Genomic DNA, 24,559 nt, shown 5'->3' with positions numbered 1-24,559 from the left:
ACATAACTAGTCACTGATCTTCTAGTGTTAAGATCTGCAGCCCAGTCTGAATATGAGAATGCACTAAGATTAAACAATGTATTTGTTGTATAATTGATTCCAGTTTGACTTGTCCCCTTCAAATATCTGATGATTTGCTTCACAGCTCCAAAATGCAATTTTGTTAGAGCATTCATGAACTGACAAACCGAATTAACTGCAAAAGCAATGTCTGACAGTGTGAAGGTTAGATATTGTAATGATCCAACCAAGCTTCTGTATAGAAAGGGATCTACCATTGGAATTCCTTCTGCATCGAGCAACTGACTATAAGGTTTACAAGGTGTGGCTACAGGCTTGCATGAATCCATTCTTGCCTTGTGGATCAAATCTGTAATATACTTCGATTGATTAACGAACACATCACCATTTTCTTTATATTAAATATGTAAACCTAAAAAATATGTCAACTTCCCCATATCCTTCAATTCAAATACTTCAGACAATTCTGTGATAATATCCTGTACTTTGGATGGATTTAATCCTGTGAGAATAATGTCATCCACGTATAACAGTAGCACAATTGTATCCACACCATCAATCTTAACAAATAAACTTGTATCCGAAGGAGATGCAATGAAATTCAGGGCAATTAAGTAGCTTGTGAACTTGGAATTCCATGCCCTGGGAGCTTGCTTTAAACCATATAGTGACTTTATCAGTTTACACACATGATTTGGTTTGGTAGGATCAACAAAACCTTGAGGTTGTTTCATATACACCTCTTCCTGTAAATCACCATGCAAGAAGGTGTTTTTAATGTCCAATTGCCTTAGATCCAAACGATTCACTGCAGCAACTGCTAAAATTATTCTCACTATCGTGTGTCTTACTACAGGACTGTGAAAATATCTAAGTAATCAATTCCATGCTCCTGAGAAAACCCTTGAGCCATTAATCTGGCTTTGTATCTTGACACACTCCCATCTGGATTTTTCTTGATTTTGTAAACTCATTTACTACCAACTATTGATCGATCATGTGGTGGTGGAACCAACATCCATGTACCTTGTGCCCTGAGAGAATCCTACTCATCTTGCATTGTTAATTTCCATTGTAGTATACTAGCTGCTTTTCGAAATGTACTTGGTTCTGTCACATCACTTATTTCAGAAATCAATGAATACCCTCCATTAAAGAAGTCATCTTCATTGAGTTGGAGTGATTCAGTTTAGGAAATGAAGTAATCATGGTTGTATAATTCTTTCTTTGAATGGCTCCACTTCTTAGTCTAGTTACAATAGACTCAAAGGAATTGATAGGACACATATTAGATTCTGGTTCTAAGTGTACAGAGAGAATTACCTCAAGTTGTGATGGAGAGTGGACAGGTAACATGTGATTTGTACCATAGTGATGATGATTTGGAGATTGATGTTGACTTGGAGATAAAACTTCCACAGCAGTTGAAACATTGTCATTGAGCTCACTGTGACTTGAATTCATACTAATATCTGCTGCTGACTCAGTATTATTTTCTGATCTTATTTCTTCATAAACTACTTGAGTGTCAACACATTCATGCCCTTGTCTTTGATCCTATGCACATATTTCCGGTAAGTGAATCACTACATTTGACAGACTTGACTTAGGCATCTCTCTTGTATTACTTGAACTTGTACTCTTCTTCTCATTCTTGAAAGGGTAAATGTCTTCACCATGAATAACATGTCTTGATAATATGAACTTTCTGGTATTTATCTCAAAACAGATAACCCCTTTGTATCCTTGAGTAAATCCAAGAAAAACACATTGAAGTGACCTTGGTTGCAACTTATTTCCATTGAAAGGCCTGATTAGAGGATATACTGCAGTGCCAAAAATTCTTAAACTGTGAATCTCAGGATTTTGATTAAACAGCACCTGATATGGAGATTTCATTCCAAGTACTTTACAATGCATTCTGTTTATCAAGAATGCAGCATGTGAACATGCATGGTACCAAAATGGCATAGGAACACCTGTTTCATTCATCATTGTCAAAGTTGTTTCCACTACATGTGTATGCTTCCTTTATACAATCTCATTCTGCTGTGGGGTATGTGGACATGAAAACTAATGAACAATGCCCTTATTCTGTAGAAATTCCTTAAACAATTTACTTCCATACTCTCCTCCACCATCAGATTGAAGACACTTAATGGTTTGATTAAATTGAGTAGTCACAAAGGCACAAAACTTGACAAATATTGAAAATGCATCAGATTTATTTACCATAGGGAAGATCCATACAAACCTAGAACAGTCATCTACAAAGTTGATATAATACCTATAACCTTCACTGACTTTTGAGGTGATGGACCACAAACATCAGTGTGAATCTTATCAAACACAGCTTTGGATCTTTTTGATCTTACATGAAAAAGGTAATTTGCTCATTATGCCTTGAATACAGGCTCTACACAATGAAGCACATTCATCTACATTAACTGGTATTTGACTATTTTGTAACATAGACTTCAATATCTTTTCTGATAGATGTCCCAGTCCCTTATGCCATACAACAACTTTATCATTCCTTCCCAAAACAGCAGCACATCTTCCCAACCTTGTAGCAAATGATTTCTGAAACACCGTTACTGGAATCTCGAACAATTCTCCATCATCACTATTTCCTTGGTACAAAATCAGATGTGTTGCCTTGTCCTGTGTAAAGAAAGTCAAATCATCACATATAAACCAGCAACCATTGTCTTTACGTAGTTTCTTTACAGATAACAGATTCATAGCTATCTTTGGCACATGTAAGACATTATGTAAAATGAGAGAATCAGAAGATGTGTTAATGATAGATGAACTAATGTTGTGAATTGGCAAACCTTCACCACTTCCAACAGTGATTTTAGCATCCCCAGTATATGGGGTTACTTGGCTTAATATATCTAGATTGGCAGTCATATGGTGAGTTGCACCTTTGTCAACCACCCAAGTGTCTGCAGCTGAAAACTCATGAACCGGTGGATTTGAGCTTGAACTTGCAATGTTTGATCCCTGTGATGTCATTCCCACAAGAGATTGGGGTGGAGTTGCACCTTGATAGGCATAATTGTTCTTGTGATAACATTCCAGAGTTGTGTCATTTCTTTCCACATATTTGACACACCAGAAAACCATTTGTTGAATGACCATTGAAACTATGCCCTTGATAACAATTTGCAGTTGTATGTCCTCTTCTTGAACAAATCTGACATTCAGGTATCATTGTAGACTTATAGTTGGTGTTACCAGTCCAATTGCTTCCTTGCTTAAAGCTATTTCCTGAGAAATTGTTCCCAGAACCTGAATTGGTGCCAAAAAAAGAACCATTGCCATGATGTGAACTCTGCCCATTATCTGTGTATCCATTGGAGTTTCCTTGTCTATTTCCAAAATTTGAAAAAGACCGGGAATTATTGTTATTGCCATAGAACCTTCTGTGATTATTGTTGAAATGACTCTTTTGATGTGAATGAAAGGTTTTTCCGCCATTACCTACATAGCTAGAACCACCATTAAAGCCTTGAAACCCTTGAGAGTTTGAACTCTCTCCTTGTTCATAATTTGAAAAATATCCCTGAACTCATTGTATATTTGATGGCTCCCCTTGCACACATAAAGCAAATATAGAACCTATGAGACTTGTTATCCTGGACTCAATATACCTTTATGCACCAAAAAGTTGTGCTCGAAAGTCTTTTAAAGAAATACAAGAATCCCTTGCCAAGATTACCATTTTAATTAGGGGTGGGTTCAAAAAACCGAAAACCGAAAAAAACCGAAAACCAAACCGAACCGAAACTGAAAAAACCAAACCGAACCGAATTAAAAAAACTGAATCGAACCGAATTCTTTTGGTTTGGTTCGATTTTAGTGATCTAGAAACTGAACTAAACCGAACCAAACCGAATTAATTAAACTAATTTTTTTATTTAATTATTTGTTTTGGGTATTATTTTCTAAACCCAATTTGTAAGTTAAAATGTGCTAAACCCAATGTGTTGCCAAACTTTAAGCTCAAAATATTTAAAAAAAAAACCTATAAAAACTCTAAACCCTAACCTATTATTTCTCCCCCATATAAGGTTCTGGAACAAAACCTCTTCCTAAAGTACCTACATCCATCTCCATAGCACTGTCTACTTCTGCCCTAGCTTTCTTTTCCAAATCTACTCTCATATAACATGTAACAGAATCCATAAACATTTATTTCGGGTAGATTACTTGCGTAATTTGTAATGGAAAAGAATCCAACACACACTAAATAAATCCACCCACGCATTACTTTTACTAATCAAGTTGTCAACATGCAGTTACAAGCAAACAACTCTAATCTTTGAACAACATCATACAATTTAACTTTTCTAAGTGATTTGTACGATTTTTGTGTTGTGAGGTTGTTAGTTTGGACTTTGGAAGACTTGATTGATGATTTTAGTTCAACTTTAAACGTTTATTTTCATTGTCTTTGATTCTAGTTAGAATGTTTATGTTATGATTGTGTTGGAGATGTTAAAATTTTAAATTTCAATGTTTTTCATTTTTTGAAAAAAAAAACAAAACAAAAACCGAAACCGAACCAGAAAAAACCGAACCGAAAAAAAAATGAACCGAACCGATTTGAACCGAACCCCTAATTTTAATGACTTCAAATTCAGGTGGCAACCCAGATATTGCAGCAATTATGAAATCATTGTCAGTGATCTTTTCTCCAACAGAAACAAGTTGATCTCTGATTCCTTTAAACTTCAACAAATACTTATCCACCAAGTATGTGCCTTTTTGTATAATATGAAACTCTGACTTTAGTTGATTCACTCAAACTACAAAGACTGATGCAAATCTTTCTTGAAGACAATTCTAAGCCTCTTGAGATGTTTTACAACCTACAATGTGATCAATTGCTTCATCCAAGAGGGTAGCAATTAGCAAACTCAACAATGCCAAGTCTTTCTTCACCCATTCTTTATATTCAACTGTTATTTCTCTTGTAACCCCAGTTTCTGTGCTGACAGAATACTTCGGTGGACATTGAGATTCACCAGTAAAGAACTCAAAAAGATAATATCCTCTTAACACAGACTAAACTTGATAGCTCTACTTTGTAAAATTATCATCTTGAAGCTTCACAGTTATCATCCCCAAAAGTCCTTCAATCTTAACACAATTTGCTGCCATTATATCTAATTTCGAAACAAATTTCACCAAGATTCCTTATTTCTTCTTCAAATTAACAATCAACCAGCAATAACCAATCAACAAAGAAAACACTTGTAATCAATCTCAAATATACTACTTTTCACACTTTGGCATTGGCCTTCAACAAGTGGAAAACAAGAATCACAATTATATCATTCCAATCACACTTTGGCATCAGCGTTTAACAAGTGAATATCACAAACTACTTCACAATTCCATCAATTTTATCAATAACGGCTTCGGCCTTGTATTAATCATATACACATGAAACTGACATTTACACAAACATATAGAGTGCAAGAACTTCAAACATACTCAGAAAACGCCATGAAACTTAAACCATAGACCCCATATAGCATTGTACAATTTTGACTCCAGAGAACATTTCACAAGAAATACATGACCGAAGAAATCACCAAAGATTGTCCCTTTGAACTATTTGCAATATCTTCACGAAACACTTGTAAACAAAATCACCAATAACCACCAACGAAAGAAATCACCAAAGATCGGCCCTGGACGATTGATACCATGTTAACACATCAATGGTACTGCCATTGATGAAGGCAAGAAACATAGATATCACAGAACCTTATGATCAAAGAGATGAATGAGGAAGAAAGATAAAGAGAGAGAGAGAGAGAGAGAGAGAGAGAGAGAGAGTCTTTGTATTTGTTCAGAATGAATTGTATACAGTGGCCTTACAATCTTCTTATATAGAATCCTTGGCCTTAAGCTAGTTGACAGTTACTAACTAACTAACAACCTATCTGAGGTGGCATAACAGACTTGTTGAGATGGCATCTGATGTGGCATTATGTTCAACACATAGTACATTAACCCCGACAATTAAAAACAAAATCATATACAACCAATCCAAACAAAACTCTTTGAAATTTTAATCTTTAACAAACCATCAAGTCTTCAACCTCATCGATAATATTATAAAAAATTAGCAACAAACATTATATCAATTAAAGTTTCAAGATATATTATAAAAATTACTTACTTGCCAGTCGCCACGCGAACTTTGCTACTTTTGCTATCTTGATACGACACACGGCTGTTGTACTTTGCAGCTTTTGTAGTCCTAATACAAAACTAGCTAATTCGTAAAAAGCAAACTGATTGGTAAAATTAAAAAAAGCAAAATTAAGTTGATTTTTTTTTTGGGAAAAACTAAACGAAAATCAATTAAAAAAAAGGAATAAAAAAGTGGGCTCTGTCACTCTGGCCAACCGCTCAAATGGGAGTCAAAGTGGGACTTAGGACTCTACTCAACACCTCAACCCTCAAATTTGCTTCTAGGCCGTCTGCCACGACGACTGGAGTGGTGGGATGGGAACTGGAAAACCTCAGGATGTGGAGTGGACGGAGGATGGGATCACAGGATGGCGGAGACTCGGAGGCACAACTCAAGCAGGGAAATAAGGTAATTGATTCAAAATTCTGGAATTTGAAGCCAAGTCGGTTGAGAATTGAAAAATTGCTTCAATTGAAATTTTGGGTACTGGGTTATTAAAGAATTGAATTATGATCCTTGAATTGATAGAAGGCTTGGAATTTGGTACTTGGAATGCATATTAAAGACCGTAGAGTTTTCGAAGCGTTTACTAAGAACGGAGAGTTGAATTCGGGGGTTCACTGTACCATAATTTTTTTTTAATTAACTATACATATGTAAAATATATATATATATATATTTGGTGCCCCATTAATTTTGGGCCCCAGAGATAAGCCCTGTTTGCATTGGGTTAGGGCCGACCCTGATAACTGACAAGTTTCATGTTCTTTACTAACAGCATAAGTTTGCTCGACCGTTCTTAACATGATGCTCACTTTTAAATGTTGAAATTGACCATCTCTTTTTATAATTTCTTTACTAGATACATTTGGGATATTCCAATCAAGAAACTCAACATTTTCATCATACTGAAGCTCTAATTTTTGCTCCTCATTAACTGTGTCTAGGATCTTATTTAAGCTAGATCTAGAGCTAGTACAGGCAGATGAATTCGTCCTAAATAATTGACTCATTTTACAAATTACGGGGTTTACAGGTACAAAATATGTTATCTATTGGCTTGAGTTTCTAACTTAACTGTGGTTTTCTCTCTCTCCACTCATGCTGCATCCACTTAAGCCACATCGTTTGGACCTAGATATTGTTTTGTTTGATAGTGGAAACTTTGACAGATTAGGAATTCAAGAAACATATAAGGTATCCAATAACTACAAATACGACCCGCTTGGCCGGAATGAATAGACTATTGTGGAGCCAAAAGTAATTCAAAAAATCCTAGAGACAACACATGAGATTTTTCCAAAGAAGACAACAATGCCCTCATTAAATGGTCAGGATCCACAAATATTCTCACACGCAGTCCAACATCCTTGGAGGCTTGGGTAGCAAATTACAACGTCACCAACCTCCCTAGCTTGTGGCAACGAAGAAGAGTCAAAAGACTCATCTTGGCCAACAATGGAAAGCCACCACGTGTAGGGCAAAACCGTACATCTAGGCCAACCACCGCCTTATAAATACCTTATCTCCACCAATTTCTAGTAAGCTTTTTTGGATCACTTAAGCCCTAAACACTCCATATTTTCAGAGAAACTCACTTAGGCATCGGAAATCCATTAGCCAAACCCCCCACCCACCTTGTCGTCGTGTGAGGCTTTGGCCTTGATCAAAGATGTTTATTGTTTTGTAGGTATAGTTTCATTAATACTGAAGACGGCGAAAATTTGCTAGCACAAATATAATTTATTTTTATTTTTATTCAAGCAGCAGGCACAGAGTTCATTTTTCTGTCAACCCAGGTCCGGGGCGTGACACAAAATTTCGAGCTTCCATTGGAGCAAGATTGCACTATGCTTTACTTATTTTTTTTTTTGTTCAAAAAAAAAAATAAAATAAAAGTTTCAATGGTCGAGGCCAATAAACAATAATTCCAAAAATGAGGATTGGCCACTGTAAGGCCCACATGAGCTAACTTGTTCGCAACAAAGTTTACCTCCCTAAAAATATGATGCTAGCAAATTATCTGAAAGGCCAACGCTAGTCGTTTAATAATCTTTAATAATCGGTGAGAGATGCCATGTTAGGAGGGAGGGGGGCTTCCACAGGCACCAACTAAAATATCAATACAAAATCCCCTTCCACCTCTAGCTTCTCCACCTCTTTGCGCCTAGAGATGACAATTCTAACCGTTAAATCCGAAAACTTTGGATAACCGCCAAGATGGATTGGATTTGGGGTATGAAAATTCGAGTATATTATGGATATGCAAAAAAAAATCGTGAATATTATTTGGTTATGGTTTTAGATATGGTTATAAGGGTCCACAATCCGAACCGAATAATGTATAATATAATATAAAATAAGCAAGTGGCCTACCACAATGGTGGGAAGGAGTGTTGCTTTTGCACCACAACGTGGGTGCGAACTCCGTCAGCTCCTTAATCTAACAAATATATCGTTTGACATATATATATATATATATATTCATTTTTCACCGATTTATTACCTTGAGAATACAAAGTTGCATTGTGTGAGTTGTATTTTGTGGGAAAGTTCAAAAGTTTTGATATAATCAAAATCAATCAGAATTATATGGTACTTATGAAAGATATCAAAGATCAGCCAACATCATCAATGTTTAGCCTTATTTTTTATACTCCACAAGATCCATCCATTCAATCATTTTATACATCAAATATTTAATGACGAAATTAATTTTTACTAAATTATAATGCGTCAATTGAACGAATATATTTTTTGTATTGATGAAGATGGATATAACTATTAACCGATGGAAAATCCGTTACCCGGTGGGTATGATTATGGATAATAAATGATGGTTCAATAGCTGTTATGGATATCGTTAATTTTCGTGGTAATGGGGATGAAGATAACATTTCCGTCCCAAAACAGAACCATTACCATTCCTATTTGCGCCTGGCAAACAAACGACCCTCTTTTAACACAGAAGCCTCTGTAACCGAAATACTGACACCATCAAGATCCAAATCACCGGCCCAATAGGTTGACCGTCCTCATCCCTAAGAACAAACGTAGTTGCAGCTTTCTCTTGACAAACCGATATGTCAAATTTTAATTTTAAAAAGCCATGAGAGGGAGGACGCCAACAAATAATTTATCAGTAACACTGGCTACTCTTAGAGTTTTTTTATTATTTATTATTTTATTATTTTATTATTTTATTATTTTATTAAATTAGCCTCAAAATAGGATAAACCAACTCTAGCTGGAATTGCAATGCTCCTAGAAGGATGAGGAATATACTTCGAAACACTTTGTTATTTCTATCATTCTAAATTTGTCAACAATTTCAAAAAAGCTTTATTAAGCTAACTCAAACTATTGCACTCGACACTATTAATAGATTCCAACCAATCCAAGATACCGTTCATCTGAACGGTATTATTCAACCAAGAATTCAGCAGCGAACGGTTCGACATATCTTTTGAAAACTCACAATTAAGAAAGAGATGATTTTGAGTCTCATCATCCTTTCCACACAAAGGACACGATTTATCCATATTTTGAATATATTTACTTAACCTCACCCTAGTGTTCAATTTACAATGAATAAGAAGGCAAGCAAAAATTGTTACCGTACGGTATGCGGGATAATTAACTTCCACATCCTCTTAAGGAGCTTTTGCCGATTTACTTCTTGGTTTTTATTGCTCTGGATCCAAGTGGCTAACTTAATTGAAAGCTCATCAGAATAGGAGTGGTCCTAAATAAAGTAATCCTCCTTATATTGCAAGGAAATAGACACCAAATGAATTTTTCTCACAGTATCCACATCCAGAACTTGCAAGAGTTTATCCCTGTCCCAACTCTTATTATCAATAAAATCACTAATTTTAATTTTCGGATTACTATTTTGCCCTTGACTTACCGGAATAAGATGGAATAATGGGTAAGGAAAAAGCCCATCTATGGGTCCAAAAATTGATATCCTTAAATGACCCACCACCCACCTCATTCTCATGTGAATATTGTGTCTATTAATTAAAATGTCTTTCCAAGCCACATAGTGATTTTGCTTAATCTTGCAACCTAGGAAATCACACTATTTTAAGTATACCCACCAATTATTCTTATCCTTTAAAACTTTCCAACTATTAGCAAGACAAGCATTATTGAAATGATCCACTCTTCTAATATTACACACTTCGCTCCAAGCTATAGACGAAGATTTCCTATCTCTCCCCCAGATCAACCTTCTGTAAAAACAACCAAAATTCTATTTTAAAGAGTTAAATTTTAAAAAATTAAAGAAAACTCATCTCCATTAGTTGCTGTAAATGAGTCTTTACTATAGCAAAATGAGCAGTCTCTCTTTAAATTTAGAGTGTAACAACTCACTTGCAAAATATTAAAAAATAATAATAAAACTCAAGTGTAGAACAAGGAGAAAAGGAAGAGAGAGAATGTTGTTTTACAAAATGAGTGGGTTTAGTTTAAATTGTTAATAATAAAATATTCAAAGCTTGTTAAAATGAAGCATTAATTTTTTATTTTTTGTTTTTTTTGTTTTTTGTTTGAGAAGAAGGATAATTCATTCAACATCAACATCATCAATGGCAGGGCCAGGAATTATTTGTTGGGTGGGTTAAACTAAAATTATTACTACGAAATCAAATGGTTAAAATGTTTTGTTACTTACATGAAGTTACACAATAATAAGCTTAAAAGCAATAATTTGAAGTAAGAAATTATATTAGATGTCTGGTGAGGATCATGAGGCTACTCAGTTGATATTGGTGTGATATCATTAGATGCAAAAGGTATATCACTCTCTAATTTATCACCATCATCTCTTTTTCTAAAGAATGAATCAATAGTTCTTAACATCTTCATTGAACAGACGTTGACCTAACAAATTGAAAAACAATAAACAAGTTTATATAATAAATTATATTTCTAAGAAATCTTTCAGAAAAAAATATATATTAAATTTGAAACTGAACTTTTCAAGTACAAACTCTTAAAATTCAAATAATAAATAAATAAACTCATTAAAAATTAAGAATAAAGTAGTCATAAACTTATCTATTGACGAGAAAAATCAACAAACCTTCATAATTGTAGGCTCAGTGTCTGTGAATTGTACACAAATGTCACCAAAGCTTTCTAAAAAGTGAAAAAAATGGGTTACTGTTATAGCCTTCAAAAGCCGAAAATACAATCTTAAGAAACGTGTGAGTACTCATTAAAATGAATAAAATAATAAAAGTTAATAATTACTTCTAAAAACCTAGAACTGTGTGTGACTACTCCCAATAAAACGTAAAATAATAAAATACTAAAACCTAGTTTTTAAAACCATATGACTACTCCCTAGGAAATATAAAAATAATAAAATATTAAAACCTATAGACTACTCCCTAGAAAACCTAGGAAGCATGTTTAGAACTTTCACTAAAGTAAACAATTTATTTAATAATTTTTAACTCTTTCCTTTTCTAAAAGTAGTCTTACTATCAGAACTTTTACTTATTGTGTGGGCTATAATAATTAAAAATAATAAAATAGTCTAAATTATAAGTATTTTTAAGACCAAACAATTAAAACTCTTCATATGCTAAAGCCCACCCTAACCTTGTTACTGCCTTCGCCGAACATCATAACAATTACATCAACCGCATGTAAATCAGAAAGGTCTTGGAAAAAACCTTTGATCGAGTAAACCAGTGGGAAAAACCTTGGCCAAGGAAAAAAAGACCATACATGCACAGTACAAATGAACCCCAACCCTGGACTCAACCATGACACTACGCAATAGCCATGGAGGTCCGGTTTCAACCCAAAACGATGACTCACGACATTGTACACTATAACGAGCCAATCCATGTGTCACAAAATTAGCTTCCGTTCGTACATAGACAACCGTAATCTAGTGCGCTTGATCAAGCCCGAATCCCATCCACAAAAACCCTGTTCGCAGCCAAAAAAAATCCATTACTGTTAATAAGTTGAACTGGGTAGCTAAAATAAAGCGTTGTTAGAAATGAAAAATTAAACTGAGTAGCTAAAATAGTTTTCTGGCATTGTTCCCTAGCTAGTTTAACAATAATTTTTCTTGAAGATGCTCTAAGACACATTTAGGAAGGTTTTAAGGTGTTTGTTCTTGGGGTGCTTGGTAGTTGGTACAATTCTGTTGAGCTCATAAAATATTTTTAATATCAGGATAAGCTCAATCAATCATTTATGTTGTGAGAAGATGTCAATAAATATAAAGTTTATCAAGCAGTATTTTCTTTCCCAAGCAAGTGGTATTAATCCAAGGATTTAAAAAGAGTTATAAATTCATAAAGTTTAACGGAGTTCAATAAAAAAATTGGAAGAATGTCAAGGTCCTAAATAAATTATCGGTTTCTATAGAATTTACATTAAGAATAGAGAAAATAATATTTAATAAATAATTGATTGAATCACATTATTGCTAACACATTGTAAGGCTAAACCAACCTCCTCCCCCTTAGTGTAGATAATATCATTTCTTAAATAAAAAAATCATTTAACAATTAATTTAATCATATTATTATCCGCGTGTGAAAAACTTTTTTTATAACCGGCATTACACGCCTCTTAAGATGTTTTGAACGTGTTTAAAAATAGAGAAAATAATATTTAATAAACAACTGATTGAATCACATTATTGCTAGCCCATTGTGAGTCTAAGCCCACCCCTTAGTGTAGATAATATTGTTTGTTAAAAAAAAAAATCATTTGACAACTTATTTAATCACATTATTATCCGTTTGCAAAAGACCTTTTTATAACCGGCATTACACGTCTCTTAAGATGTTTTAAACGTATTTAAAAATAGAGAAATTGAATCACATTAAACAAAAGGAAAATCAAATATTTGAAATAAATGAATAATTTTAGATCATGCTAGAAGAAACCTCTCATAAACCAATTAAAGCAGCTGAATTCACATAATAAAATCGGTCTCTATAGAATTTACATTAAGAATAGAGAAAATAATATTTAATAAACAATTGCTTGAATCACATTATTGCTAGCCCATTGTGAGGTTAAACTCACCCCTTCCTTCTTAGTGTAGATAATATCGTTTTTTTTATTAAACAATCATTTGATAATTAATTTAATCACATTATTATCTGCTTGCGAATTACTTTTTTTATAACTGGCATTATACGCCTCTTAAGATGTTTTGAACGTATTTAAAAATAGAGAAAATGATATTTAATAAACAACCGATTGAATCAAATTATTACTATCACATTGTGAGGCTAAGATCACCCCCTCCCCCTTAGTGTAAATAATATCGTTTGTTAAAAAAAAAAAAAATTATTTGACAATTTATTTAATCACATTATTATCCGCGTGCGAAATATTTTTTTTATAACCGACATTACACGCTTTTTAAGATGTTTTGAACGTGTTTAAAAATAAAAAAAATTGAATCACATAATTGCTAGCCTAGTGTGAGGTACTAATTATAAAAAATTAAAAAAAACCGTACCAAAAAATTAATTATTAAAAAAAGCATTGTTAAAATGATGAAAATACCCCTGACTTATTTGATGCATTATTTGGGATGCATTTGAAGTTTTTTGTCTTGGGGTATTTTTATCCAAATGTTTTGTTGAAGCTTGGTGATGACACCAAAAGCACTATTGACCTTTTGTGTTCTCTTTATATATAAGGTTTGGCTTTCTTCTGTTGACTACTACCAAATATCGCCCGCACAGTTGGAATGGTGCTTCGACCATTTTCAGTATGCTTTTTAGAATGCTACAACACCCACCCCCCCCCCCCCCCCAAAAAAAAAAAGGAAAAAAAAAACCATCTTATGTTATTGTCAAATTTTCTTAAAATCATAGTCTATAACTACTGCATAAAAGCACAAGAAGTCAATACTAAGGGAAAAAAAAACCATCTTATGTTATTGTCAAATTTTCTTAAAATCATAGTCTATAACTACTGCATAAAAGCACAAGAAGTCAATACTAACTTTTCAGAAGGTGATTATCCACTTTTGCATTTAACATCTATTGTACTTCAAGTGCAAAATTCGATTCTGCCATAATCTTCTTAATTTCATTATTCTTTTTCGGTAACAATTCCATTATTCCATGCAAGTTGCAACCCAATAAAAACACTCTCTTAGACATAAAAAATAGGGGTGTGATATCCATACACCCTTTTTTACTTCTTCCATATTTTTTTGGTTTTCGACCATCGGATCAGATGGATTGAAGAAAATTAACAGACAGAAATTAACAAGGGATGTGTGAAAAGTAAAAAGAGGTGTGTGAATAGCACATCCCAAAAATTATAAGGCCGCTCTGCGATCATTTCATTAAAAAATAAAAAATAAATCACGTTGCATGCCCTGACACCTTGTTAATTGTTGGTTGAGAAAATAAAAAGAAATTGGTAGGAAGGTCAAGGTGCCACCGTAAGATTAGTTGACTAAAACGACAATTTAGATTTCTTCTGTTGATCGCCCTCGCTTTGTAGTGGCAATTGGAATGGTGCGTCAATCATTTCAGTATACTTTTAAAACTCCAACAACCACAAAAACACGGTAGTATGTGAATTTTGAAATCACACATCACTCGTCATTGTCTGGGACACGAATGCCATATCAAATTTGTGGACAAATTTAATTTTGTGAGCTATTATTAAGAATAGTCTATTTTTGAAAAATAGGTCTAGTGACCTATGAGATTTATGAGATTTTCATCTAATAGAATAATGTAGCAATACTATTTACTTTACACAAACTTCTTCCAAGGAATAGGGAAATTACTTTGCAAAAATAGTAATCCATGTGATTTTTACATAGATGAATAGTAAGAAACTATTCATGTGGGTCATCTACATATTATATTATAACAGGATTTCTATATTATTTATATCGAACTTTTAACGTCCGTAACTTCTTCGTTATCGTTCCGATTCGCCAACGGCTTTCACCTGCATCCTCGTGGGATTGAGCTCTATTTGAGAACACTAAAGGTTTACAGTTTTTAAATGATTGCTTACAAAAATTCAAACTTTATAACTAAGTAAATAAAATTCTAAAATTAACGAAATTTGATTTAAAATAAAAATCACATAATTACGAAATAAGAATTTAAATAATGAAATATGTAATTATATAATGAAATTCCAGAGATGGGATTTCACATACATACTCGACTTTTCATTATTGAAAATTTGACACAAACTTATTTAATTTATACCAGTGCTTGTTCTCCTCTTCAAGTGAAGAAAACAAATGTAAACAGCATTAAAAAAAAAGAAAAAAAAAGAAAAAAAAAAGATAGCTAGTCCACAACATCCATGCTCAATTCTGAAGGCGAAATGAGGGAATAGCGAGCAGATTCTTGGCCCTTGAAACTACTAACCAAACTCCTCAGTCATATCCAACTCATTTGGCAACATGTTATCTGGAAGTTCCCAATCAAAACACTGCACAAGCTGTGCCAACACAAAGTGTACCACAGTAATCCCTAATTGCATTCCAACACAACGTTTTCTGCCAGAGCCAAACGGTACAAGCTGAAAGTGGTGTCCTCTAACATCAACATTGTAAAATTGAAAATTCTGTCAATTTTGTGATAAAATTGAAAATTATAAAAAATCGTAATACATCTTAAGAACATCTTCAAATGAGATGTCGAAAAAGTTCATATCAGCAATAACAATAAAAAAAACTAGGGGTTTTTAGATCTAGGTCAAAAAAACATAGATGATTTTTAGGAGGGAGTCCAATTATCTAATTACATGTTTTTATTTCTTTTATACTCATTTTATATATATTTTTAAATATTAAAAATCAATTAAAATCTTCTAATATTATGTATTTTTCAACTCCAAAAAATCTAGTTAATATCTTACAACAACAAAAACTAATATACTAACATAAATTATCTACAAAACATTCTACCTTAACTCAAGTAACAAATATATGAATATATATTATACCTGTAAGCGAGATATGAAACCTAACTAAAAGGTAGGAAAAAACATAATATACCTACAAGCAAGACACATTAATTTGTGACATGTTGATTATAAAAAAGAATCTGTCATATAAATACATAAAAATAATTAACCTGTGATATAGGTTGATTATAAAAATTAAAAATAAAATCTATAAATGGGGTTTAAAGCAAGAGGAAGAATAAGAAATAACAAAAAATAAAAATAAAAAGAAATAATCAAAGAGATAATTAGGAAGAAATTTGATTTTTATAATAAATCTTATCATTGAATAGATAATTATTGATAATAATTTTTTTTTTTTGAAATCAAGTACGATATTCATTTCATGCTGAAACTTGATAATAAAATAATTAAATTTAAGGAATTGGACTTATTTTAATAAATTGGACTATTCCTACTATTGGCTAAAAAAATTGGACTTATATCAAGTTTTCCCAAAAAACTAATGATTTTTTCAACCGAAATGTCAATTCCTATGTGGCATGACATCTCCTTTAGAGATGTTCTAAATCATAAGAATTAAATGGATTTTTGAACTTTAATCCTTGAAGAAGATTAAAATTTAATAAAATATGGTGTTTGATTACATATCGATTAGGAATTGGCATGACATCTCCTTTAGAGATGTTCTAAATCATAAGAATTAAATGAGTTTTTGAACTTTAATCCTTGAAGAAGATTAAAATTTAATAAAATCTGGTGTTTGATTACATATCAAATTTTTTTTTTTTAACAAATGATATTATCTATAGTAAAGGGATGAGGGAGTGGGCTATGTCTCACAATAGGTTAGCAATAATGTGGTTCATATTCGTCTTTGGCGAGAATCGAACCTAAGCCCTTTAATGTATACTTAATTCAAATTTATATTATATTTTTGTTTTAATATTTAACGATCTAATGACTCCACATTAAACTTTAAATTTATTATGATATACATTCTAATTCATTAATTTTGTGTAACTTCCATATTGAAGCTCATATCATGGATGGACAAAAACAACAAACCTGGAGATTATTTGCAGTGTATGCGAGTACAGATGAGAAGAAAGGGCGTGACCAATGGAGAATTCTTGGCAGCAGGATTCAGGGAGCAAATGACCCACGTCTTGTAATTGGAGACTTCAAGGATATCTTGGACAAGAGATTTTTCAATGTGCCAGGAACACAGGATGAAAAAGAGGAAGAAAAGAGGAAGAAAAGAGGAAGAAAAGCTTATTCTACTTGGAAACTGTGATTGCAATTATATAGGTTGTTTCACACCCTTTCAAATACTTGTTCATCGTATTTGAAAATGCACAACTCTTTCTAAGAGTTGTGTCTCTTAATCAAAACGTTTTTTAATTAATAAGTTAATTAAAAAATTAATCCAAAATTAATGAATCTCATTAATTTTAACGCTAGATTCGGTATGATCAATTTGGTACAATTTGTATTTTTTATGTTTTAGTTCATTAGGTCTGATAGATTCGATGCGGTCAATTTGGTACAATTTGTATTTTTTATGTTTTAGTCCATTAGGTCTGGTCAATTTGGTACGGTTTGTATTTTTTATGTTTTAGTTCATTAGGTCCGATAATTTTTGCATTATTGATTCGTTAGGCCTTATACATTAATTATGGTTTACAAAATAGAAAACTTCATTTTATACCCTAAATAAGATTGTTTTTTCAATAATATTGTACGTAAGATTAAAAACTAAAAATAGTCCTCCATGTCAGATTACAGAATTCCACTAGCAACGGTGCCCGCGCGATGCTGTGGGTGTTAAAACTATAAAATATGTGAAAAGCTCTAAATACATACGATATGCAATACTATTTAGATATATGTTGAAATCTGTTTACAATCCATATGGGTTGGCAGTTCTATTGCCATTATTCTAATATTCACATACATTGCCATTGTTCTAATATTCACATCTTTTACAAATTTGAAGTCCTAAGAGTCCTTAACTGAAATAAAAGATAAAAGTTTCTTTCTCACCGAAATCTATCAATTTGAATCAAATCTACCAAAGAAGTATAGATTGTAGCATACCTTGTAATTTATGCAAGCGGACAACTGCAATACCAATAGTGACATAATTTCTTCCTAAGCCATTGGAAAAACCAAAATTGAACAGAACTTCCTCCCCACTCTGACCAAATAAAATAAGTAATGTTTCTATTTTGGAACCTCTAATCACATGACATAGAACCACACAGAACAGAAATTAAAAAAAAAAAACTGAACACATTATCTTCACAAAAACTTATTACCCAAGAATGGAAGGTCACTGAAAACACAAATCACCAATGAAGAGATGAGGAAACAAATCAGCAACCTAACTTATATAGCATTAGGATGAACCATGCTAATTTGTTCATAACTGATCCGTCTCCCTACATTTTTCAAACTTGTAACCACATAGAATATTATAACATAATGATCAAACAAAACAAATTTAAGTTATCTGGTGAAGTGGTGTTAAAGTTTACATAAGTGTCAAAAATGAACTTCTTTGCAAGAGAATACAATAATTTATGATGAAAATCTATAAGTACCAATCAAAATTATATAGGGGAAAGAAACCTTACCAATTTTGAGGCACAAATGATCGAACTCTGAAGCCCTTCATTTCACAGTTTTTTTCCAGCAACCAAATAAACTTGGAAAAAACCTGTAGAATCCAGAGCAAGCATGATAACAGAAGGATATAAGAAAAATGATTTACCAAAATATATATAGGACAATCACATCTTTATCTATACCTATTACAAAATTCAAGATACAAATAGGGGCAATAAAAATACTGTGTATAACATTCTCTCCAAAAAATCCATTGTCAATATTGGTAAGTATCGTTTTTCCACTTGCTCTTTATTATATATTTGTTCACATTCTACTATTTTGGAAAACATTTTGCTATTATAAACCAACTTGGTTCATTTTTGATAATTTGATATTTCCAATTCGGTGGATATGCTTTATCAAGAGATCTGGCCACAGTTGACCGTCTATGCACAGCTTTCAAATTAGTTAACAAAAAAGAAAACAAACGCTTGGGTTCAGCAAAAACAAAGCCAGCACATTCTTTCAAATTTTCAGCCAACTATATTGTTATCTAAATCTTACCCTGAAACAGTTTAAAGATTGAAAAGTTGCATAAACTGTTGCAATTCTAACACAAAGACAACCTGCAAAACAAACAGATAAAAAAAAAATGATGAGTAATTAAACTCACAGATCATAATACACAGAATTAGGGCTGGGCAAACGGGTACAGGAACCGCGGGTCGGGGCGGGTAATGACGGTTCGGAGCGGGTACGGGCCGGTTCCTACTTTTAAAAAAGAGAAACGGGGCGGGCCGGGGCGGGCCTTTGTGATTTTCGGTTCGGGCCGGTTCCTGGAGTATAGGAACCGCGGGTACCCGGACCGGCCCGTTTGTCATTAAAATGAATGGACCAGATTGATGAATAATCTACCATATCTAATCTGAACCGTTGTTTCAGTTTTACCCTAAGTTCTCTATCTCTCTCATTTCATCCCGATTCCCCGACTCTCACTCTCACTCTCAAACTCTCAGACCTCAGTCCCTCGACAGTTCCCTTCCCTGACCCTCGACTCCAATCGTCCTTCCCTCGACTCCAATCCCCTCACCAACCGTCGATTCTCCTCGACGAATACAACGGCACCACCCATCATCCTCATCGACAACATCCCAGAGAACCCAGGCCATCACCCTTGCCGTCGATTCTCTCCTCTTCGACAGCAACCACTGCCGTCGTGACCGTCATCACCCCATCACCGTCGTCGAGGACACTGGTACCAGCCATCATACCTCTAAAATTTAGGTAATTTTGAATTAGGGTTTTGTTATTAATTTGAATTTTGGGTGTAGGGATTTTAGGGTTTTTAAATTGGAATTTGGGATTTTAGGGATGTTTGGGTACCAGCCATCATACCTCTAAAATTTAGGAATTTGGTGCGTTTCATCCATTGAATACGAGTTCTTTCAGGGCTTCGCTGTTTTAATTTTATTTTACTATTTTCAATTCGAATCTTTCCATAAGGTGCAATGTGAAAAAGCATCTGATGAATGTGCATACTTGTAAACCAGTAAGTAATTCTAAAATGACCTTCAGGACCATCATTATTTGGTCCTTAGTCTTTACCTGTAGAATTAAAACAGCTAGGTCACAGGGTAGCCGTAGCCCATTCACCTCGAATTCGATTACAACTGTCTTTGGATGAGACTGTTGTTTGAACTGCAGACTGGAATTCTGAGCAACAAATTGGGGTTTATGGGGCATTTTTGGGTCAGTAGTTGAACGGCAAAAGGTTGTTGCAGCATTTGCCACTTTATGTAAAATGTTTTATGTAAGTTTGTGAACCCAGATTTTCAGGTTTTCTCTTGGATAAGACCTTACATGTGCCTTCCACCTAGGTGAAAGTAGTCGTGTTAACTTAAATAAAAGCAATGGTTGTGGTCATGTTCACGGCAGCTTTCCTCATGATTTATTCGATTTTATTGCTACTGGAATTTTCCGATTCTTCTTCCAAGATTTGGGCAAACCTAACAGTTTCTTGCTTGGACAGGTGTTAGTTATAGAATGGGTCGGAAAGTTGGTACGGTGTATATAAATCCAAAGAAATTTGGCACTTTTCACAAACCTTGCATGAAGGAAATGATAGCATTTCTCAACTGCATGGCTACAAACCAGCTCTGTGATGATAAGTGTGTAAAGCAGAAGGAACTTTTGGTGATTGTTCTGTAACTTTTTCTTTTTGAGAAAAGTGGCATATTTGATATGTGCTTGTACATTCTCTGTTCTCTAGTTTCTTAATCAGTATTGTAGGGAGTATTTTCAATTGGAACTACTTGAAATGTCCTAAAATTGCTTTCTTGTTTTGATGTGTATAACGCTAAGTCATATTACATAATTTGTATTTAGATTGAATGTGAATAATGGTGAATTTGTGCAAAATCTGCATAAATGCAGTTTGTGACTTTCTGCAGACTCTGCAGTTTGCAATCTGTGCAAATCTGCAATCAGTTTGCAATCTGTGCAAAATTGAAAATTCAAATCTGTGCAGTTTGCAATCTGTACAATTTTTTTTTTCAAAAAAAAAAAAAAAAAAAAGGACCCGTGGACCCGGCCCGAACTGGCCCGTTTCAAACGGGCCGGGTAATGCCGGTTCCTATTTTAGAAAATGTAATCCCCGGTCCGGCCCGGCCCGTTTCCTTTGAACCTAGGTCCGGTCCCTTCAAAATTGGGCCCGGCCCAGCCCGTGCCCAGCCCTACACAGAATTCCTTAAAACACAACACAAATTACCATGTAAATCCTGAATCAATTTTTTTTTTGAAAAAAAAAAATTAAATAAATCCAGATGAGGTCAATCCATCTTTCTTCTGTTTTTCTACCACAAATTATAAATATTTTTCCCACCCTTGCCACTTCAATTTTATCCCACCTTAACATTTTATATCTACCTTGCAACCCACTGCTCTTAAATTAAAAACAACTTTTCTTTACATGGTTTATTTAATCATTTTTTATTATAAACAGTGCTGTCCTTGATTAAATAATAATGTCAAACAAAATTATGAGAAAAATATAACCGCCCAATAAGAATGACTTACCGAATTACATCACAATAACAAAAGGTAAGGAATAAATAAAAAAGCAAGTAAATGGCATTATATCAACTGATTGAGCACCTAATTTGACTAAATCCAAAATCTTAGCTGTACAGAAAAATTATAGTTTTGATACCTTACAAAGGTAACTTGTTTAAAAAGATTGAAAGCCAGCGGTTTCAATCTTGAAATTCAACAGCATCCTTTGAAAAATAGCGACCATCACAACCTAGAGGAAATAAAGAACAATGAGTTACTGAGATATTCTTATACACAAAAAGAAAACACTTGAAACTGAATGAACAAAATATTCAAACATGGAAAGCAAATATTCAAAACCTGAATGCTGAAAATCTCAAAGAATATCAAATATTCAAGATCACAGTCACATACACTACAAAAAGTAAATTGATGTACACTATCTTTAATGTATAGAGCAGCAAACAGTTAGAAATGCAGGTCATGGTGTGTAAAGTAATTTGCACAACACGGGATTTACAAATGTAGTTCAAGCTAGAGTCAGTTTGACTTCGAGTGTAAAAGCCAAATTCAAATAACACAGGTTTCCATTTAAGAAACATGTGACTTCTTCAATTTGAACAAAATTCAAGATAAGTGGCCAAAACATTATGATTATTCAGCTAGTAAATAATGGATTTACCACATCTATAACTCAGGAAATGCAATCCAGCATCAAAATTCTATTCATTAAATAGTGAACCGTATATCTTTTGCTAATGAATATTCAAAGTATTTGGCGATAAAATAATGCACAATGAATAGATTAATCATCAATTAATTATCAACTAAAAATAATATTCATTAAAAATGGGGTTTCTGCAACTCTAGATTTTGCAAATATTGATAAGTGCCAAAAGATGAGTGGTGGGTACATAAACAGAGGTTAATGGTCCAGCTCAGCAGATCAGTTTAGAGGTTAGTGTTTGTTAGCATGTTGAGTATGTGTCGTGAGAGCTAAGCGAGGTGATTTGTTGTTGTATAAGTTGCTAGCTCTGTCTCTCTCCCTCTCTCTCTCTCTCTCTCTGTTGATTACTTAATTCATCATACAATTACAAAGCAATTATTATATCATTCTATCTCTAAAATTCCTTCTCTCTTTTGTTTACTCTACATTTCTCAAATATTTCAGCGTAGTTAATAGCAAACGTCACACCATGTCAATAATAATTACCAAACTTTATAAGGAATTTCAATTGCACCAGTTGATCCTCCATAGCCTAGAAGGCATGCGAAGTTTGGGAAGGCTGGATTCTCCCCTTCTCTCGGCCTGGTAATACGCAGCAATCATCATGAGAGAGGGAGAAAGCGGGTATTCGTTGAGAGCATTTGAGTACTGTATATTGGTACAAAATCAATTAGATACTTGGAATTGGATAAACATCTTCCAATGGTGCAAACTGCAACTTAAACGAATCCAGAATAATATGAAAATAATTACCAAACATAGGAATAAACCATAGTTTCTCAAATGGCATATTCAACCTGTATATATACATTTCCAAGTAAATTGATACCTCAACCCAAACTTCATACAATATCATGAATTACACAAAACACACATAACCATCTCGTCCCTTGCATCTGAAACCCTGTTTTTCTCCTAATTCATAACACAATGGCAGCAATTTACAAAAATTCTCCAAAAAGAAAAAAAAATCAGAAAAAGGTAAATTAATTTACCAGAAAGTTCAAATCTTTTGGGGTTTTGGGTTCAGTATAAATACCAGAGAGACGAAACCCAAAAGAAAAATTACTCCCATTTTTTTCAAAATCCCAACAGCTCCGATTGTTACAGAAGACTCCAATCTGCGAAATACAGTGAAATTTTCGAAAAATCTGAAACCCAGAACACAAACTAATTAAAAATTCCTGTAACTAAAAATTTGAACAAGAAAAATCATCAAATTAAAACTCCCAAACCCAATTCAATCCTTGATCAGAACACATAACAAAGGCTAATAAAATATCTCACCAAAATAAACAATCAATTCTTAACATCTAAAATTGAAGAGAATAAAACCCATAGATCTGGAAAAAAAAAAAAAAAAAAAAAAAACCTCCCACATTCAAGTTTTGAATAACTCACCGGAAAGCTTTAAGGTGATAGAAGAGCAAGACATGAGAGCACACAGATCAACAACAACAGAAACCAACACAGGCAACAGGGAGAGAGAGCAAAGGAAACGAAAACCACGAAACCCAAACAATCGAACGGAAATTAGAGGAGAACGAATGAAAAACATCAGAAGCAAAAAGAGTGAAAAGCAAGGGAAGATGCCAGAAGACACAGCGATGGTTGACAGGTGGAGAGAGAAACCGAAGCACCCAAAGAAATCGAAACCGGGGATGATAAACGCGTGGCCTCAGAGGGCAAGGAAGTCATTTTACTGTAGAAAAGATGACAAAAAAGTGGCTTAACAAAAGAATTGAGGGGCATTTTGGTCCGCGCACTGTCCGTGAACAGTGCAACATCGTTGGGGTTTTAGTATAGGTATAATGTCAAATTCAATATTTTTTTTTATATAAATTTTGTTGCATTTTTAGTTTCCTTATTTACCCTTATTACTCTCTTAAAACCTATTAGAGAAACAAATATATAATTAATTTTCCAAGAATGCTTAATTAACTAGATCCATAATTAACATGTTCGTTATAACAATAACATTATGG

General features: G+C 33.6%; 1 protein-coding gene and 1 long non-coding RNA gene across 13 annotated transcripts; one reads left to right on the top strand and one right to left on the bottom strand.

The window, feature by feature from the left end:
• Positions 1 to 15,353: 15,353 nt before the first annotated feature.
• On the bottom strand, positions 15,354 to 24,223 carry LOC126589746 (uncharacterized). 12 transcript variants are annotated; one of them, XR_007611912.1, is made up of 7 exons: positions 23,976 to 24,223; positions 23,404 to 23,725; positions 23,061 to 23,222; positions 22,005 to 22,097; positions 19,361 to 19,422; positions 18,284 to 18,905; positions 15,354 to 15,812 (listed from the first exon to the last, which is right to left on the bottom strand). It is a non-coding gene; the product is annotated as an uncharacterized LOC126589746 (long non-coding RNA). The 12 variants fall into 12 exon arrangements; XR_007611917.1 differs by having other exon boundaries at positions 15,354 to 15,841; positions 18,823 to 18,905; positions 23,976 to 24,222; XR_007611910.1 differs by having other exon boundaries at positions 18,823 to 18,905; positions 23,976 to 24,222.
• Positions 20,795 to 21,019, top strand: LOC126589745 (uncharacterized). Its single transcript, XM_050255131.1, has one exon. It carries the CDS (start codon positions 20,840 to 20,842, stop codon positions 21,002 to 21,004), a length of 165 nt encoding a protein of 54 aa, XP_050111088.1. The 5' UTR covers positions 20,795 to 20,839; the 3' UTR covers positions 21,005 to 21,019.
• Positions 24,224 to 24,559: the final 336 nt, after the last annotated feature.

Source organism: Malus sylvestris, chromosome 11, assembly GCF_916048215.2.
Source record: "Malus sylvestris chromosome 11, drMalSylv7.2, whole genome shotgun sequence".
In the NCBI taxonomy this organism is placed as follows: Eukaryota; Viridiplantae; Streptophyta; class Magnoliopsida; order Rosales; family Rosaceae; genus Malus; species Malus sylvestris.
The sequence above is the reverse complement of the archived record's forward strand: the minus strand, read 5'-3'. Positions and strand labels throughout refer to the sequence as shown.

Coding starts and splice junctions, on each gene's coding strand:
- LOC126589745 (XM_050255131.1), top strand. CDS start 20,840: ATGGGTCGGAAAGTTGGTACGGTGTATATAAATCCAAAGAAATTTGGC.